The following is a 21278-nucleotide window of genomic DNA, read 5'->3' as shown; positions in this document are numbered from 1 at the left end:
ATAAAAGGTACAATCAGTTGAGGAGTTTCAGCTTATACTGTTCTTTATTAGCTCACTTTGCTTGCTCACAAACAAATAACCATTTTATTACCAGCTACGTTTGTCAAGAAAGATGACTATAAACAATACATATATACCAGCAGTGGATTAAGAAAAGGGGGTATTAAATGAATATTTGTCATATTTGTTTACACTAGGTATTTGTAGGTGACCCCCTCTAAAAAAAGGAGCCTTTTTTTGGCAAAGAACACACCTCAAAAAATGTTTGGCCACCTGTTGTCAATTGATTCATGAAGGCAATGTCTACTTTCATAGCACATCCTGTTTGGGATAGAAAAGCCTATGCTCTTTGTCTTATCTCTCTGTGAACCTCCTTCACATGTTCCATTTCCCCAATTTTTCTTGATTCGGGCTATCCCGACTCTAGCCCCATAAGACATATGACATTTCTACATATTATACACGTATTTCATCCATGATTGAAAATGTCTTGAAATGACTTGGACTAATGGTAGTGACACCAGAAAGCAAGTAGTTCAATGGTCATATCAAAAGATGCTTCATTTTTTTGTCTGAAATACCTGTATGTATGTAGGGAAAAACACATTCAGATCTCTGTTGTACGGGACAAACGTAACATGGAATGCAATGTGTGGGACTTAGCCTTATGGTTTTAAGCCTTGACCTTGAGTTTTGAACCTTGACTACAATACTGAAGAGGAGGGCAGGAGAAAATCTGATCCAATATACATAAGATAACACAAAAGTTGTTGATTAACAATTTACTTTTAAAATAAATTGTCTTTAAAAAGTACAAAATACTTATAATTGAATATACATGTAAATTTAGTTCATCAAATCATTATTTTGAATATACTTTAAAATTAAAAAATTGTTGAGGTATTGAAAAACAATAAACATGGTTAAATTTTTGAATAATAAAACCTGAAATGAATAATGATGAGTATGTGGATATATCTGAAGTATTTATTTAAAAATTAAAGTTGTCTTTCTCTCAGCCACTGTCAAGTTGATTTATGATTAATTCATAATTCATATTGTTGGAACAGATTATAGCTTAAACATTGATATGAATTCAAAAGGGACAATTTAATATTTCTTCTATGATGAATAACTAATCTTAAATCATGATGGACAGAATATAAAAACCGGAAAATACCAAACACCAAGTGAAAGTTTTCTGCATCACCCTGAAATATTAGGTTCCTCCTCAAACCAAGGTTGCTGGTAATTAGTCATTGAATTTCTTTGCTTTCCATGCCCTTATGGCTTATGCACATAAACCAAGAGATATAAATTATTTTAATACAGCCTTATTTATTAATTTGCTTGTAACCCGAGACTTTCCATTCTGATGTTTTTGTTTTAGCATTTAACTGGAAAAACTAGGTTGAACGTGTTGAATAGTATCTTCGTCTTCATCTTCTTTTATGCTTACCTGCAATGATAGAGCACAAAATCTTTAGTATGAGTCACCATCATCATCACTGCTACTACTCTTTTTATGTCTCTTCTTTGATTTCTTCTTTTTTATGTCTCTATGTTGTCTCTTCTCTTTGCGATGCTTCTTGTGGTGTCTTGATTCTTTCCTGTGTTTACTTCTCCTTCTCTCATCCTCCTCACTTTCTTCTTCGGAAGGACTCTCTTCGTCCTCATCGTCATGCCTAGAAGACCTTTTGTGTTTCTTTTTCTTCTTGTGTCTCTTATCTCTTTCTTCCTCTAAGGTATCTTCATCTTCACTTGAGGTGTCTTGTCTTGATGTTTTCTTGTGTTTTCGTTTCTTGTGACGTTGGTGCTTTTCATCTTCTGAGGAATTCCCACTGCTATCATCCAAAGAGAGTGGCGATCTTGAACGACTTCTTCTGCAGTTATGATCAAACAGATTTCAGAAATGGTGACAATATTATCAACAAGATGAAATTTGTATTTACAAAATAAATCATGAAATTTACCATTAAAAAGATTTTTCAATGTCTACTTAAAAATGTATTCCTCCTTTTGTAAAAAATATGAAAAAAGAAAGAAAGAAAGTTTGATTAAATACTATCTATACCAAGCATTTCGATTGGGTCATTAGAATCTATCAATCTAGTGTAAGTTAATGTTGCATCCCATTCATTGCAGAATGAAATACAAATACATGTAGAAATATATTCTTAAAGATACTATGTCCCTTTTGCAGCCAACATCAGATTCTGTAGAATTTTGCAGGAATTATGAATATGTCATGTATGTCCTATCTGTGAAATTTAAACGTTAGTAGCGTCCTAATATTCAAATTATGCAAGGAAACCTGTTTACTTGCTAAACTTCACTGTCAGACACTACTGAGTGACTGACTGGCTTTTTTCTTCTTTGGTAATAACATACATAAAATGAGCTGTAAAAGGTACATGAGCATTTGTCTACATCAATAACCCACTTCTTGTAATGGCCAAAATTAAACTGATTGAATCTTTGCGCAGCATAAAACGTACGACCATTCGGTACAATGGTCTGAAAAATCAGACTATTACTTACTGGCTCTATAGCTCTTAAGTTGATTCAACAACTAATAGTCCTTATTTTCCCACTTAAAGACATTTTCAAGCCCCACCTTTTTTAGGGAAGTTCTAAATTAGTATTATCTTTCAAATGCCGCTGGAATTCAACCTTTTAATTTTTTTGGCCTGCAAATGGGACATAGTACCTTTAACATTGACAAGCCTCCAATTCAGTGATTACCTCCAAACTTACATGTCTCACCTTACAAATCTCTTCTTGTAAATTGACTTCTATTTAATAATATAAAGTTATCAATGTAGCTATGGAGCACTTACCTTCTCTTTTTCCTCTTCGTTTTATGCTTTCTCCTTTGATCTGTATCTTTTTTATGAGCAGCTTTGTCTGTAGAAAAGAAATTGTATTTAGTATGCAAGTTTAACCCATTGGATATGATTTAAAGGGAGAGTTGAGTTCTGTTGCAGAGGGCGCTACACAAAATCATTTTTTTGTGAGATAATGAAAAACTGAGTGTCAAAATTGAAAGAACATACAATTTAAATGACAAAATCATCTTTGTTTGATCCAAATCGGTTCAGAGACGGCTGAAATATCCATAAATATAAAGATTTCTTATACTTGTGTACCACCAAAAATATTGGATAATCTGAAAAAGCCATTGAAAAAACGAAAAAGCGCCTTTTACATCGTATTTCAGCCAACGCCGATGTTGGCTTTTTTTTTGGCATTTTCGTGTTGGTTAGGCACAACCAGCCGGCCCATGTATTGTTATTTTTAATTAAATAATTATTTAACAGTCACCGTATATTTTTGAAAGTGGAGCTGAATTGGTATGATCGTATTGGCTAAATTTCACACATTTTGGGGTCTACAATTACCATCATAGCAATTTTAGGTTCTAAAAGGGCACTAGAAATGTCATAGATAAGAATAAGAGCAATAACCATGCACTTTGAAGGCATTTGCAATCTGAAAACAGAACTCAACTATCCCTTTATTATTGGTATTCCAAAGTTTCCACACATTTTTCATAGACTCAAGTCCAAGTTCACTCTGGCTTTGATCATTTGAATTAACAGCTAAACATGAAATCCCTTCATTTATAGTATTACGTGACAGAGAGTTGATAACAAAACATGATATTTGAGTGATTTCTCTTTCACTGACAGTAAACTTGGAGAATTCAATATCACATGACAAATTGACAATTAACATTTTGTGGTTTAGAAAATATGCAGAATAATATCCGATCAATTCTGATAACTTATAAGTGATTACAATAACAAATAGTGTTGATCATTAGGCTTCTCTTTGACTCTGAAGTCTGCATGAGGCTGGTCCAATATAGCATTAGGAAATGAATTTTAAAAAATATGACTGTTTCTTCCAGGAAACCCTAGAATGAAATAGTGAACACACCCGTTATGTACGATAGCATATATGTTTGGATGGAAAATAGGTTTTATATCAGTTGCTGCTTTGTTCTAGAAGCATTCATAAAGTATGATTGAATTAGTTTGACTAAGTATCTATTGTATCGTTAATAATAGAAAAAGAGTAACTCAAAACTAATGTCATAAATATTTCATCAAGCCTTTCATGCAAGTTTCTTCACAAGAACCCAGGTAATGGACTATGCATTATATTGGACTATTGGACTATATTATACTAATTAAAGCATATCTGCTCTAGTTTAGCCAGTAGGGATTAGACCCCCCTGGGTGGTTATCTCGTCAAATCAGCTCTCAATTAACATAAGAAACAGGAGATCATGGGGGACCAACTGGTACCGATTAGGCATTGTTTGCTATATAGAGGGCGCACGTAGCTACAAGTAGTGCAGTCCCGCTTTAAGTTAAACCTGACGCAGGTTCTTAACTCAATTTTGATAAAAGTAGTTTAGACATTGAACTGTCCGAGGGATGAAATTCAATAGAACACTGTCTGACCAAACAAAAACTTCATGAAGAAGCAATGAGAAGGTGTGTGCAGCACAATCGTACAATAAGCGAATTTGCATTTACCCCAGAACAATAAAAGTGTTGCTTGGTTAAACATCGACTTCACATATGTATGACTTTCTTTGTATTTTTTTTTTTTTGGGGGGGGGGGGGAGGGGGCATTTTTCTCATACTATCACTGATCAGTTTATCACATCATTCTGCTTCCATTCAAACCAACTAAATATCAAGGGTAACAGTTTGATCGAATACCTTTTGGTTTTGGTGGTAGGGCAGGCATCATGGACACATCTTCATCACTGTCCTCACTGCTGGTGCTACTGATGTCAAGGGTCACATCACGCTCGGGGTCGACCCTCACAAAGTTACGACACTGGAAGGTCAGGTGACCGGTGTAGCCGCATCTCTTGCAGGCGATGCGAGAATTTTCCTTGCTAGGATTCAAGAGACCTAAAAAAAGGTGTAAATTAGGTAGTGAAGACTGGCATCACGACTTCATGGATGACCATCAGATTTCAGATACAGATAGTAAAGACTTGCAGTATATATCAAACACGCAGTACATACATACCAAAGTCAACCATGAAAAGCAGAGCAATGAAAAAGTATCAATAACTGTAATATTTTAGCGATCTTACTGGCGGTCCAGCTCCTGAAATATGCATTTAGGAGCATTTTTGTTATGTAAATCGCACCTTAAGGCTGAAGTTCTCATTTTCATCAGGAAAATGTGAGGTAAGCAAATTGCTATCATTCAGTAAACAAAATCTACAATTTTTTTGTTAAATTCTTGACTCATTTCACTGTGCTTTGTTTGAGAAAAAGAAGAGTTCACTAGCTAACTCCGAAGCCAGTGTGCAATGTTCGTCGGGTACGGGAAGGAGCCATTTTGAATGCATTTTCGGTCGCATTTACCTGCCTCTTCAAAGCTAGGTGATATTAATTTTGTATTACCATTTAGCCCTTATTGCTAAAAGATGGACACCCAACTCCCCATCGATCATTCATAATCTTTCTAATGTTTGATGGCAAAATTTCACTTAAAAGTTAAATTGTATATGAAAGAGGATGTCTGCAATAGTGCAAAGATTTTCCCCAAATTAATGTGTGTGAAGACAAATACATGAATATTGAAGAATTGATACAAATTAAAACTTAAGTAAAGTAGACTCTAGGTCTATACAAAAGTTAAAGAACTAGTCTAGGTCTAACAGTTAGAGTTAGGGTAGCACGCCCAGTATTCGGTCAATTCCCAGTATTCGGTCAGACAGCCGTTTCAACAGCTGTAACAATTAAAAAAATAATTTATGAGCCACGAAACTTGCACAAATCAGGCAGCTGAACAATTTTTCTTAACTCTCAAAATTAAATCAGATTTAGGGCCCCGGAAAGATCTCCAACTTAGCTCGAAATTGGTCAGTGTCGCACAACTTTCCGCACTTCCGCGTTCTCTTAGCACATGCGCTAACATGCATAGCCATATGTAGAAGTCTATTGCGAAACAACTACGTGTGCTGTCACAATGAATTAAGTATGTGTGTGAAGAGAATCACTTCCGTGTTCGCTCCATCGCAGCGAATTTGCAAATGACGCACTTGCCGATGTGCAAGAGGTATTTATACGATACCCTTGCCATGCGGTATCGCTCGGCCAGTATTCGGTCAACGCATTGACATTCAGTGCTTTATCGCGCAATTGTGTGAAAATAGTGCGCAAATACGCTACGCTCCTTTGCAACGGAGATACCACGCACAAATTGCGTGACCGAATTCTAATCGGCGCGACCGAATTCTGGGCAGAAAAATGCTCCGTCTTCTTTCGGAAGTATTTTGCTTATCATTATTCTATATTTTAAGTGACTATAAAATCCTCTTTTGATGGGTAGATTGCCAAACAAAAGAGGTAAGAATTCAAAATATTAGTGATTTCCCCTTAAGTGACCGAATACTGGGCACTCTACCCTAAGTTAAGTTAAAGTTAAAGAACTAGAGTAGACAGACTAGAGTCTAATTAAAGAACTTAATCAATAGTAGTCTAGATCTAGTCCTAAATTTTGTATTCTTTCATCAATATTCGACTTCAAACACATTTGCTTTGAAAATCCTCACATTATGATACAATTCAAGTGAAATTTTGCCATCAAATTGTTGGGGCTCCCAGCACTGTTTTAGAGGGGCTTGTCTTTAACTTACTTACACAAACTCCAATATGTGGAGCGGTGTTAATAATACTTCGATTAATTTTATCCTCAAACAAGTGCTCTCAGCCTCTCACTGTTCTAAAATATGATCCTCATGAACCTCGTGAAAGTTTAAGATGATTTAAACAGAAAATCGTTTACCTTGCATCTTTCCTTAAATTATTTACGAAACTTCCCGTCTGTTCTGATCATCTGCGTTCAAAGTCAAAAGTCTAATAAAAATAAAGTTGTAAACGCCCTCAGCGCCGATTCGCAGCTAGCCAGCGCCACATGCACAGAACATTCATTGTTTTGTTTTTCCAGGGACAAGTCCTTGTTTTTCTGACCTTTCTTTCCTTCTTTCTTTCTTTATGGTGTCCTACCAGTCAACTCAAGTGTGCACCAATTCATTCTTCCAAAAAGGCCTGGCAAAGGCTTATCTTTTTTTCAGTATGTTTTCTGTTTTTTATTGATTTATCAATTTTTTAAATTTGTAATGTATTCAATCTTGTTTTGAATGTTTGCATGCCTACTATCAAGAAGCAACTTACACTTGGGCCGCGGCGGTGATGGACGAAGCGAGAGGGAGGGGGATAATGAGGAGGGGGAGAGTGTTCAGGTGAAAATATGAATAGAATAACGATAGACCCTGTGTGACAATCAATTATTTACACCAATAATCATTATAAATAGCATGCAAACATGATGAATGCAACAGAAGCTCATTCGGTCGCTATATTGTCCTCGCATAAGGCCAAGTAACAAAAATAACGAGTTTTTCGTCCGGACTTTAAAAAAAAAAGAAGGACGCAACGCTTTACTATTTACTATTTTTCGGTTTTTGCCTTTTTTCCCTCCAAAATGACCGCCATGCTAAATACGGCTGGCCAAGGTATATTTATTCACAGGTACTGTGCTATTTGAGTATACTGATACATTGCATGGGCGTCAATCCAAATTAGACCGTGGGGGGGGGGGGGGGACACAAGTTCAGACAAGGCGGCGCCAGGTTATTTTGTTAGGGGGCGAATGGGCGCGCCACGCAGGGGGGGGGGGGGTGTCTGAGGGGATGTGCCCCTCAGAAGTTGAAGATTTTTTTTATTTAAATTGATGCTTAAATGGCTCGCTTTGGTGCATACTTTTTGCCAAATTAAAAAGAAAACAGTCTAACATGAACGAGAACGCAGAGGGTGTATGAGGGGGATATGCCCCCTCAGAAGTTGAAGTTTTTTGTTTAAATTGATGCATATGATGGCTCAATTTTTTTCTTTATGCCAAATTAAAAAAAAAAAACAGTAGAACGAAGGGGGTGTCTGAGGGGGGGGGGGATGTGCAGTTCCCCTCAGAAGTTGAAGTTTTTTTTTTTAATTGATGGATAGATGGCTTGATTTTTTGCATACTTTTTGCCAAATTAAAAAGAAAACAGTAGAACGAAGGGGGCGTCTGAGGGGGGGTGTGCCCCCCACAGAAGTTGGAGATTTTTTTTTTTAATTGATGGATAGATGGCTCGATTTGGTGCATACTTTTTCCCAAATTAAAAAGAAAACCAACGCAGGGGGTGTGCCCCCCTCAAAAGTTGAAGATTTGTTTTGAAATTGATGAATAGATGGCTTGATTTGGGGCATAATTTTTGCCGAATTAAAAATAAAACAGTCTTCAGTTCAACTAACAGGAACAAGAACGCAAGGGGGGGAGGGGTAGATAGATGAATTTGTCGTTTCCATTGAACAATCAGCCATAAGGTTCGGAAGATTCAAGGCATTAATTTGATTTTTTTTTTTTTCAGTTGGTGAAAGGATTTTCATCGTAAACCAATGTTTGAACTTCCGGTAATGTGAATGTAATATTAATGACGCTTCTATTAATAAAATCTGATCGCCTGATTTGGCTTGATTATCTCAACACAGAGAGAAAGAGAGAAAGAAAGAAAAAAAGATTTTAACCCCAAATCATGGGGGGGGGGGGGGACATTTCACCACCTGAAAATTCCGCCCCCCCCCCCCCAGGATTGACGCCCATGATACAATGTAATGACAAAACAAATGATTAGTATAATTATGGTCCACTTGCTAAGCAAGTTTCGAAATTCAAAAACAGTGAAAAATGTAATTGTATTAAGCTTTAATTAGCTATACAAGCTATTCATACAAAAAGTACATCACATCCTATTTTATTTTCCCCCTTTTTTCTAAAAAGGAGGCGGACGAGGACGAGAAATCAGTTAATTTGTTGTTATTTGGCCTGAAGTCCTCCTTAGTCCTTATAGTATTGGCCAATGTTGGGTATATCGTATAATTTTCAAGTAGGCCCATATTCATAATCAAAACATCAAAGTCCAAAACTATCGTAGATTAAAATGGGGTATCACCCATGTGCCCTCTCTTCACCTTCGCGTTCAACACCGCCTTGCGATTATATAGCTATTACTGTCTTCCCCAATCCTTTGAGTTACTGCCCTCTATATAATCATCTGTATATTGTTTTGTTTATGGTATATTCCATAAAGCATTCATAACGGAGCGGGAAGATCTAAACAGTCACACTATTCTACCTTGGAGGTCTGGCCATTCGGAAAAGAGACAGCGCTTGTGTGAGAGGAAGAAACAAAATAATGAAGAAACGCAATAGTCTTTCTGAGAGGCGTCATTGCATCAAGATGATAAGGACATTTTGATTGAAATTGATTCCGCAGACTTGATTTAGGAGGGGTGTCAATCTGATTGGGTGAGAGAATGAGGGAGGAATACTTTGGTTGGAAACTGCAGACTTGAATTAAAAGGGACGTTAATCTTACAGAGTGCCGGACGTGGAGGCAGGTTCTCGAAGAATATAATGTATAAATGATTATGATATTCGGGCTCCATGCAGGTAAAAAATGTGCACTCAAAATAATACCTAAAGAATTAATTGGAATCAAAATACTGTCTTATAGTGTATCAGAGAATACTATCTTTCATACCATAGATGAGTCAATCACCTCCTTTTTCTTTCGATAAATGATTTTTAATTGGGAAAAGATTATAATCTCATTTCATAATCAAAGTGCTATCCAGCTGAATTTTGAAACCATCTTATGGAGTGGAAAATCCTCTGACGCTCTTTAAGTTCAGACGGGTATTAATTATGCCTCTTGCACCGCAACATCCAGTACCGTAATGGATTTTTTTCCATTCCAATTGAAGGGAATGAGGGAGGATGTTATATTTCAGTGCAGTGATCTTGGTTGGGTTATTATCATCATGCTTTCTTGTGACCATGGACGTAGTAGGTCCATGTTGTGACAATGTTCTCCACTTTCCCCTTGCCATTCCTCACTTCCCATTGGTTCATTCCCCTTTCCTTCTTTAATTTTCATTCTTCCTTACGTTTCTACTATTCTTTTGTTTGTTTCAGTAAATTATTTATTCAAGCAATGCTTTACCGTATGCCCATAGCTCCACTATGCTATACAATGAATGATGAAACGTTTAAACCTATACTTTATTTTGAAATTGACTTGTATGCTTCACCATTATCATTTGTATCGTTTAAATTTATTAGTTAACGGATTAAAAGAAAAGAATTATACCATGTTTGTATGTATACATTATACATATATATTTTCGTGGAAAATAAATGAAATTAAACTTGAACTTCGCACCGCCCAATAATTGCATGTGGTTTTCCAGAATAAACAAGTTGCAAAATTATCACCGTAGAGGGAGACAACATCAGCACCGTGAGATAAATCCTCTGGTACACCACTACTACCCAGTAGGTCCATGACCAAACAAACTTACAGCGAATCGCCATCGAACACCCAAGTCGAATTCAGCGGCTTTCAGCGGACCACACACAGCGTTTCTCCACAGACTCGCTGGGTGGGCTATGTTCCACATAATGGGGGCCACCCCGTGCGTTTGCTGGTGTTGATGTTTTGCTGGTGGTACTGTCATATTGTCGTATTTTGGCGAGCCTTTCTTTCTGTTTAATCGTGGACCTAGGTCCCTGGTTTAATGCACCACTCCGAACCCCAATTAATCGTCATTTGCTTCGCTTATACTATCCAACTTCGAAGAGTTAACAACCCTCGAAAAATGCTTTTATTTTTCACGTCCCTGTAAAGTGTTTGTTCGTTCCTCTCATCTCCCTGTTCGTTCGCAGAATAAAGGGAAATTTCTCGGAGAATGAGCTGCGGTCGATTTTATTTCACCTGTCGTTCATATTCCCGTTCATCAATATGTTTTCTATTTCATGTTACTATGATAAAATAAATCTATTTCTTTGTGAATGTTTTATCTTCCTAAATGAAGAGGTGGAGTCATGTAGGTGGGATAGACACACTGATCATGATGAGCTTAAACTTAATATAGATATTAGATAATGTGAATTTGGCGATCGAAATAGGAAATAAGTCGGCTGCAAGAAGAGAAATATGAAACGATGTTATGATTTTGTTCTAAATTTCTATACACCTGATTGAATTTAACTTATGATATAACATTAACTTAAAATCTATAGAAAAAGTAGCCAAGTTCAAAAATCGTTTGTCGTTTGTTTTATTTCCGAAAATCATCATAGAAACAATAACACAATAAGTCACAAAATCAAAGACTTATATAACAAAAAAGGTTGGATAGTCCATTTCAGGCTCTGTTCTTCCATGGAGTCCAAAATCAAAACCAAAATGAAAATAAAACTTTAGGAAATATAATGACATGGAGACATATTTTATTTAGATTTGCAAATGCTTTATAATATGTTAATAACATAAGTCGTTCGAACGGACTTTCGACAAATCAATTTTCAGTATCCCAAGAAACCGTGATCGGATCGATGGGTCCTCGCCTATCTGTGCGCATTACAGAATTCAGTGAGTGATTGCAGCCCTTGCATGCAGGCTAGTACAATTGGCTATTGCTTTAGATTGACTTATCGAAAGTCTTTGCAATCCTGTTAAATCAACTAGACTATTTGAATCTAATGTAAGAATTTGACTAATGGACTTTTTGGATTAAAAAAAGGGAAATACGAATTAGAAGCCGAGACACCTTTGCGATTTTTCAGACTGGCCTGTCGGATGAATAATCCAGTTTAAATATAATTCTCTTTAATTGGCAATATCATTTCATGTTTCTGATCATTATTATATCATTTTTATGGTCTGAGTATAGCTATAAAGAGAGAGATATGAGGGAATTAGTACCGTTTTACAGCCTCACTGCTGTGAGCCCTTTGGGCCTTAACTATACCCTTAAGCATATTAATAGGGTTCCCAGTTTGTTGATGAATAATAATCACACTTTTGATTTGTTTGCCCCCCCCCCCCGATTTTGATATTAACAACACAAAAATCTATATCTTGCTCATTCTTCTTTGTAGTGTTGTAGAAAGTGTGCGGGTAAGCCTGAATCCGATGACCGGGGTAATAATATATCTGTAAAGCGCTTAGGCACATCGTTGGATCGATGTATTGAGCGCTATATAAAAACGGAATATTATTATTATTATTATTAACAGATTGTTGTCTCTACAGAAAAAAAATCGCAATAATTATATTTAGGGTGCATGTATGAGAAAAAGATAAAACTTTCTGATTTTATTCTTTCTTCAGTACATTGCAAATGGGAGGGGACCTCGCAAAAACGTTACAGAGTTGCCAATTTGTAAAAAAATCATAGCTTTCTTAATCGAAATTTGCTCAAACTTCACTGACCTGTTTCTCTTATTTTCCTGCTTGTATAAAAACCAATGTCAGTGTGGACTTCCCCTTTAATAGAAACTAGAATGAGGAAATATTGGTAATCAATACTGCCAAAATGAAGGAAAGAAAGAAAGAACGAAGGAAAGAACATTAAGATCCGAAAGTAATACAAATCAAAGTATAAAGTCAATCACAAATCTAGGCCACCCTGAATCTGAGCATGACAAACGTGATATGAGGTGAGAAGTTCGTCTCACCTCACAGCATGCTATTATTGCTTCAACCATAATGCATCACCCTACCTTATTAATAATATTTAAGAGAGACTATCCCATATATTGCAGATTCAAATGCTATATTAACATTTATTTATTTACAACAGGCCTATAATTATGTTGGGCACTGAAAGCTTTCCGATTTTCACAAAATATTCATGAGACCAAATTATTAGAAATAAAAATTTGTCAACAATCTGCTTTGAGTGAAATAGAATACTAAAAACTTGTATCATAAAAAAGTATGATAAGAAAAACAAGATTGTTATCGTTGAGATCATTGAATCTTAAATTGCTTTTTTGTTTGTTAGTCGTGCACATTATTATGCCGAAGTTTTAAATTAAACAAAAATGACGAACATAATTTTTTAAAGTTTGATCCTTGTATATGTTCTTCTTTTTTTTTTAAATGCATTTGGGTGTTCTTGGAGACCGGGATTTGTAAAGATAGAGACACAATTTCGAAAACTACTCAAAATTAGGGGACAGCTTTTAATTTATTTATTAGTTACATTCTCTTCAAAGAAACATTCATTTTCTCCTATTAACAATTCATTTTTTATTTCACTAATTCTAATTGGCATGATTGTGTAGGCACCTATAAGATACGTTGGTTGTTTTTAATGGCGTTTAATCAGCTTTGACTATTTACGCCTACCTATTTTTCCAAATTGTGTCGAGGTAGTCGAGTCTGTTAAACACCTTTTTTTTTTCTCCTTCTTTTTTAACGAGACAAAAACAAAATACAAATAGAACAAAAGCATGCATTGGACATGTAAACGGATAGACAGTGACATGCCTTAACTCTACGTATAAGATACGCCGATTGGATTTTTTTTTAAGACGGGGGGGGGGGGGGGGGGGGCTGGGGCGCATGAATCCGTTGTGGCCACTGCTTGAAGAGAGAAAAACCAAACGACCTTTCCAAGCCCCCATTGAGATATTTGAAATAGAAACTGTTTATGTCGTTAACCCAGATTACAAACAGGGTCAGCTGACAACCTAGATGGAAATGGGTTTCTGGATCACAATCAGTGTGATGGGAAAATAAACGGACGAAAGAGAGATGGAAGAATGGAAAAAGAACGAAGAGAGAAGAAAGATTAAAGGATGAGCAATGTAAAAATAATGTGGTGTATTGAGAAAGAGAGAGTGTTAATTGGCATTGGTAGCCAAGGTTGATAGTCCATGATATGGGTGCCTGGATCACAAGCAGTGTGATGGGAAAATAAACGGGGGAAAGAGATAGAAGAATGAAAGAAAGAAAAAGGATTACAAAAACAATTGTGAGAAAATAACAAATCGGGAATATTGAGATGAGATGTAGACGGATTATTATTATATTAATCATTGCCAATATTATTAATTATTATTAATTGTTATTATTATTGTTGTTATAATTATTATTATCATCATAATCTTAATTTGTATTATTACTCTTATTATTATTATTATGATGATTTCACATGGCAATGAACAAAATACATAATAAATCGGGAAAAAGACAAGTAGGCAAGTTATAGATAACCGATAATGCGACCACTGGAGAGCGCACTTTGAGCGCCACGGACAAAAAACAGTTAACCTGATAACTGAGGCGAAAAGGCTTTCTGTCTCAGTTCCAGTGGTTGGAAACATAAAGTAGATTTTACACAAAATATAACATTAACAAAAATCCTTGTGTGGTCTTAAAATTAATACAAAACCAAATCTCCCATCTCTACAACTTTTGAATAATAGTAATAATAGTTCAGGGCATTGTATGTTATGAAATAACATCTCTATGCGCTTCAAAAGAGCTTTGAAATTTATTACCCTAGCTTTAGCTCCGGCAGCTTTATCAGCGCACAGTGCATTTCAAGGAATAATCCTACCAGGTACCCATTTACCTCACCTGGGTTGAGTGTGGCAAATGTAGATCAATAACATGGTTAAAGAAAAAAACAACAATAACTTTACTTTAAAACCGAGGAAAAGGAATGCCAGTTTCTCGATTATGTATAAATATGGGAAACAAAACAAAAAGAATAATGGGCAGGGGCCTTAGTTTTATAAACAACAGAGGATCATTATTGAACCATTACAACCCAATAATGATAAAGAACGAATTATCAAAAGAAAGAATCACAACCCAAGAAAAGAACATTTTAGTTGAGCAAGCCAACTAGGATATTTTAAAAGGGATTATAGAGATATAGAAATAGATAATGGGAGGTATAGAATAGGGATTGGAGTAACCTCTACATCGTCTCCTTTTCATTTCAATTGCTATGGTTTCATGCAGTTTGAAAACGTTATTATATTCATCATTACTCATTTACGTTTTCATTCATTTTGAAAGTTCATGCTTTAATAGTCCAATCATATAATTGTCGCGATGTCTTTCTTTCCCTTATTATGCAAAAGGGGTAATAATAATCAAATTCACCGACCCGGCCCCCCCCCCCCTACCCTAAACCTCCTGAATGGGAGGGGGAAATGTCGTCTCCTGTAGCTAGAGAAGGTGAGGAGGAGAATGAGGGAGGAGGAGGCCAGAGGGACAGATGTGAAAGAATGTTGGGGGAAATTAAGTGGTGGAAAGATGGTGGGAGAAGAGAGGAGAGATGGAGAGAGAGAGAGAGAGAGAAAGAGAGAGAGAGAGAGAGAGAGAGAGCGCATTATACTGTATAACATGCTTTTTACTTTATTTGTTGTTGTACTTTTATAATATATTCTTCAAAAAGAAATATATAAAAAAAAATACAGTGTTGTTTGTTCCAGTACTGTCATATTTGTATATCATTACCCTTTTTTCCTATGTGATCAAGTCGATGAATTCCTCTGTCTCGCATTAGAACACACACGTTACACGAATGCAGGTGTTATACATGTGCTAAAGATTGAGATTTTAGATCTTTTAGCTGTCATCAGTTGCAAATAAAATGCTGAAAGTTTGACACATCATGTACATGCCTTATCCGAATATAAGCCAGCCCTAAAACACCAACTCAACATGTTTTACTATACTGTTTAATGGCATCAAACTTTAGGTTCTGTATGATCATTTTCAGTGAATAATTCACATACTTTTAAAATGTAAATTATTAATTAATAACATTTTTTCTACTACGGACTTCTTTCGAGGTAAAGAGACGTTTACGGAATTAAAAGAAATCATTTTGTTTGAGAGGCGCTATTCTTTTTGCCAAACTTTTAACAGACTTGACATTTTTCATAATAATTATAGTATCCATTTTCAGCACATCAAAATCGCGATGCTCACAGACGGTGGCCCGACAAGTAATCACCAAATAACAACATTCTGAATTTGGAAAGGTGTATGATTATGTAATATCATTTGAATTTGAATGTAACTTTAGTTATGGAATGTGTTGATGTATATGTACTTCCTAAAATCACGCTGTGATCGGTTGTTACTGACGTAGGAGCAATTTGATATACATGTAGCTACCAAATCACCTTCAAAGCACTAGCAAAATTAAGTCTCAAAAAGCATTGCTTTTATAGACAGAGAACTTCATGTATAGTCCAGCATGACCATTCACATTTATCTCAAACTTTATTTTGATGAACTGGGGTTCGATGGAATAAAATTCCTCCAAACTAACAAGTAACCATCAAACAAACAAAATACACTCATCTTAATTACTTCGATGACTAGCCTATTGGATATTTTTATGATTTTGGGTCCTGTTTTTTTTTTTTTTTTTTTTTTTGGGGGGGGGGGGGGGGTCTTAATTTGAAACGAATTTGATTTCTGATAAAGAATAAAACTGTTCTCACTCTACTTTTTTCACGTGAGGAGGAATATAATAGTTGCAATATCACATGCGAGATTTTGTTATCGTGGGAGAGGCTGGGTGAGGATGAACTTGGGAAATCATGTTCTCCTTCATCCTCTCCATTATCTCCCCAACAGATACATCTTTCGTCAAGGACACTAAGCCCATTGACTTGTGTTTCAGGTGCTGTATCATCTCTACCTCCAGAATGTGTTATTCTATTCCATCCATGCCAAACATGTGGAACAGTATAATGCAAGGGTGAGGAGAGCAAGAAAGAGAGAGAGAGGAGGGGACAGGGAGGGAGGAAGAGAGAGAAGGAGGAAGAGGGGGTGAGAGAGTGAATGAGGAAAAGAGAAAGAGAGAGAGAGAGAAAGAGGGGGATAGGGAGAGAGAGACGAAGAGAGAGGGAGAGAGAGAGAGAGTGAGGAATAGAGAGAGAGAGAGAGAGAGAGAGAGAGAGAGAGAGACGGGGGATGGGAGGAAGAGATAAGTTTATGGGTATAGGTATTTACTATAACGTATAGCAGATACTGAGATAGGGAGATGACGAGAGATGGAGAGATGAGGAAGAGAGATGGGGAAAGATGAAAACAAATTTTGTGAGAACTTTGTGTGGTCCTGTTTGTTCGAATATGATTTCGAAAGTTTCGTGGGAAAAACGGGGTCTTGGAACATAGGCTTGCAGGGTATAAGTTCGAGCCTGTGTCGAGTCAGTATCGAGCGCATCCATTTTTTCGTCCCCCTTTTGGCCTCTTTTCTATCCTCTCAGTTCCTATCTTCAATTTGTGTGTGTGTGAGGGGGGGGGGGCAGGGATTGGTATTTAATTAGTTCTACTGCTAATCTCAAACAGTTGATCTGATGATCTGCATGCACAGCTATATTATACGTGTATAAGCAGGGCTGAATTTATACTACCGATTTACCAGCGATACATAATTTCCCTGCTTCTATCAAACATGAATAACTCTATTGAATCCTATTTTTTCGGATTCTATTCACCATCATCTGGTAACTGTCCATTTCTCCGAATAATTTTTTTTAAACTTAGAGAAGGGGATAAAAACGGTGAAAACTGACAAGGGAAATCATATGGAACTTTTGATAATACAATCTGGCTGTCGTCAATGTTTGATAGCAAGCAGTGTGTGTGCAAACCATGGACTAATAAGAACAAATAAATAACGAAAGTAACGCGGCAAAACATTTTCGCGATCGTTTATTTGCGCATGCCCGGTGGTTGTAAATATTTGCATCGCCAGGAATGTTTAATATTGAAGTAATCTTTTTAATGGGATCCATGTCACCCCCCCCCCCCCTCATCATTTTTAATGGTTATCTCAACATGGGATGATAAAAGCCGCCAAAACAAGAAAAAATAAAGTCATGTTGCATCATGGGTATTGGGTATAATCCCAAACACATTTGTGATTCAATTATGTGTAATGGATGAATTTAGTATTTTATTTACAGAGTGTAATAAGAATAACTGTAATGTTAGACAAGTATAGAGACACAGTTTGGTATTTTAGGACCCCTTTCTTGCTATAAAGTAAGGGGGATCCAATCCTTTTTATAATTTAATTTTACGTGACTGTATGAATGCAGAAAATAAGAGAAACAGAATAGCGAAAGTTTGAACTAAATCGGACCAATGGTAAGAGAGATATGAGTATATGAGATCACTGAATCTATGCAAATTGCAAATTGGCAATTTGGTAACTGTATTGTGACGTATTCACAAAACTCTTCCGTTACTTGGTCATGGACAAAAATATCAGATAGGCCCTATGTCTGTTTTTATCCAAAGCGCCTTTTCCTTTGGGGGCACTTATGAAAACATATAGTGGGTATCATTTTATTAAAGGTTTTCTAAAAAGAAAAAAAGAAAAAGAAAATACCTTTTTGAGGCAGACATTCTAAAAAAAAATACATTTTAGTCCTTCAGTATACTGTTTTGTATTGAAACAATCGAGAAAGTCGTCTTGCACTAGGTCAAAGCATTTGTAGTAGGTCCATGCATGGTTAAAGTGACACTGCCGATTCAGCCAATTTAAAGTACACATAGTATGTGTGGTGATTGCGACTTCTAAAAATTCCTAACTTTCTCTTTCTTTGCCCGATTTCGTTCAAACTTTTTCTAGCGCGCTTCCCCGATATTTTACTGTAAAGGTTTGGTATTTCTATGGTGGCCCTGAAGGGACATCGCGAATAGACTAAATCGTGAAAAATATGCGATAAAATTCACGATATCGTCAATTTTATCGCATATTTTTCACGAAGAAATTCACGAAATTGACGATATCGTGAACTTTATCGTGAACTTTTCACGATGAAATTGACGATATCGTGAATTTTATCGTGAAAAGTTCACGATATAAAGTTCACGATATCGTCAATTTTATCGTGTACTCTATCGTGTACTCTATCGTGTACTCTCCTGACGGGCGCTTCGTAAACAAAACCAGCCCTAGCTGGGGGAGACAGAGAGAAGGAAAAAAGGGAAAGGGAAAGAGAAGATAAAAGGAAAGAAAGAATAATAAGAAGAAAAGAGGGAAACGGGGGGGGGGGGACGAAGGGCTCTTGCCTCCTCCTCACTCCCCCCCCCCCGCCAAAAAAAAATAAGGAGAGAGAGAAGGGAAAGGGAAAGGGAAAGAAAATATAAAAGGAAAGAAAGAAGAGGAAGAAGAAGAAAAGAGGGAAACGGGGGCAAAGGGCTTTTGCCTCGTCCCCCGCCCCCCGCCAAAAAATAAATAAGAGAGAGAGAGAGAGAGAAGGAAAGGGAAAGAGAAGAAAGAAAGAGAAAAACGAAAAAGAGGGAGAATAGGAAAGAAAGGAAAAGAAAGAAAAGAAAGGAGCCCTTCGCCCCTGTTTCCCTCTTTTCTTATTCTTTTTCCTCTTCTTTCTTTCCTTTTATATTTTCTTTCCCTCTCCCTTCTCTTTCCCTTTATGGCGGGAGGGGGGAGGGGGAGGTAAGAGCCTTTCGCCCTTCCCCCGTTTCCCTCTTTCCGTCTTCTTCTTCTTTCTTTCCTTTTATATTTTCTTTCCCTTTTCCTTTCCCTTCTCTCTATCTCTCTCTCTCTCTCCTATTTATTTGTTGGCGCGGGAGGGGGGAGGAGGCAAGAGCCCCTCTTTTCTTCTTATTCTTCTTCCTTTCCTTTTTTATTCTCTTTCCCTTTCCCTTCTCTCTCTCTCTCTTATTTATTTTTTGGGCGGGGGGATGCAAGAGCCCTTCGCCCCCGTTTCCCTCTTTTCTTCTTCTTCTTCCTCTTCTTTCTTTCCTTTTATCTTCTCTTTCCCTTTCCCTTTCCCTTCTCTCTCTATCTCTTATTTATTTTTTTGGCGGGGGGTGGGGAGGGAGGAGGCAAGAGCCCTTCGCCCTTCCCCCGTTTCCCTCTTTCCTTCTTATTCCTCTTCTTTATTTCCTTTTATATTTTCTTTCCCTTTCCCTTCTCTCTCTTATTTATTTTTGCGCGGGGGGGGGGGGGAGGAGGCAAGAGCCCTTCGCCCTTCCCCTGTTTCCCTCTTATTCCTCTTCTTTCTTTCCCTTCCCCTTCTCTCTCTCTCTCTCTCTCTTATTTATTTTTTTGGCGGGGGGGGGGGGGGGGGGGAGGTAAGAGCCTTTCGCCCTTCCCCCGTTTCCCTCTTTCCTTCTTCCTCTTCTTTCTTTCCTTTTATATTTTCTTTCCCTTCCCTTTCCCTTCTCTCTCTCCTTATTTATTTTTTGGCGGGGGGGGGGGGGAGTGAGGAGGAGGCAAGAGCCCTTCGTCCCCCCCCGTTTCCCTCTTTTCTTCTTATTATTCTTTCTTTCCTTTTATCTTCTCTTTCCCTTTCCCTTTTTTCCTTCTCTCTGTCTCCCCCAGCTAGGGCTGGTTTTGTTTACGAAGCGCCCGTCAGGAGAGTACACGATAGAGTACACGATAGAGTACACGATAGAGTACACGATAAAATTGACGATATCGTGAACTTTATATCGTGAACTTTTCACGATAAAATTCACGATATCGTCAATTTCATCGTGAAAAGTTCACGATAAAGTTCACGAAATCGTCAATTTCGTGAATTTCTTCGTGAAAAATATGCGATAAAATTGACGATATCGTGAATTTTATCGCATATTTTTCACGATTTAGTCTATTCGCGATGTCCCTTCAGGGCCACCATATATTTCCCTTTAATGCAACGAATTTGTTAATAATCCTGTGTCCTTTGACGTTTGGAGAAGGAAAAAAAATCACGATATTTTTGTATGACACGAACGTGCAACGGAGTATGAAGCGTAAATTTGTAAAGTGCGTGAAATACGCAAATATAACACAGACATAATTATCTGATGTTTTATTTGTAGTAGTTGGCAGAAAAACAAATTTCACATCACAAAATATAGATCAAATGCTGTCATGAAAGCATCATTGTCGCCCTCATTGTTGAGATCCGTCATGTTTTACTTTCTGAGGTTTGATCATCGAGATCCATCTAGGCTAGATAGAGCTCAAGGGCGGGCTTCACTGATTTTTCCTGACACACCAATCTTCTATTTCGATGAAAAGATAATAAAGTACGGAGACATCCGGATGTGCGAATCATACGCGTCAATTTCGAAGCAATAATGTTTGATTGCCCATATTCTCTTTCCCTTTTTGAGTTTGAAATATTTTTTTTTCAAATATTATTTTCAGTTGATGTGTGGGGCGAGGGATTGAATGAACATGAAAAACAAACACCACCTGGATTATAATATGTCCCTCTGGTATATCACTCTGGTTCATATTTCGTCCTGGTGGAATTTATTTTCATCTGTGTTTACCTTGCAGTTCAACTCACTCACCCTTTTTGCGTTAACTTAAAAGGCGTACCACCGCTGTTCGAAGGCA

At 37.0% G+C, this 21278-nt stretch overlaps 1 protein-coding gene across 1 annotated transcript; it reads right to left on the bottom strand.

The window, feature by feature from the left end:
- Nucleotides 1-1022: 1022 nt before the first annotated feature.
- LOC576872 (protein SREK1IP1) lies at nt 1023-6929 on the bottom strand. Its single transcript, XM_777139.5, has 4 exons — nt 6826-6929; nt 4737-4934; nt 2841-2907; nt 1023-1883 (listed from the first exon to the last, which is right to left on the bottom strand). Exons 1-4 carry the CDS (start codon nt 6830-6832, stop codon nt 1484-1486), a joined length of 672 nt encoding a protein of 223 aa, XP_782232.1. The 5' UTR covers nt 6833-6929; the 3' UTR covers nt 1023-1483.
- Nucleotides 6930-21278: the final 14349 nt, after the last annotated feature.

The sequence above is a fragment of the Strongylocentrotus purpuratus genome, unplaced genomic scaffold (genome assembly GCF_000002235.5).
Source record: "Strongylocentrotus purpuratus isolate Spur 01 unplaced genomic scaffold, Spur_5.0 spur5_scaffold_3, whole genome shotgun sequence".
Lineage (NCBI taxonomy): Eukaryota > Metazoa > Echinodermata > Echinoidea > Camarodonta > Strongylocentrotidae > Strongylocentrotus > Strongylocentrotus purpuratus.
Note: the sequence above shows the minus strand (reverse complement) of the source record. Positions and strands in the feature narration are given on the sequence as shown.

Coding starts and splice junctions, on each gene's coding strand:
- LOC576872 (XM_777139.5), bottom strand. Junction 2,908..4,736: donor CCTACCACCAAAACCAAAAG/GTATTCGATCAA, acceptor TCTTTTCTACAG/ACAAAGCTGCTCATAAAAAA. Junction 1,884..2,840: donor ACGAAGAGGAAAAAGAGAAG/GTAAGTGCTCCA, acceptor TCATAACTGCAG/AAGAAGTCGTTCAAGATCGC.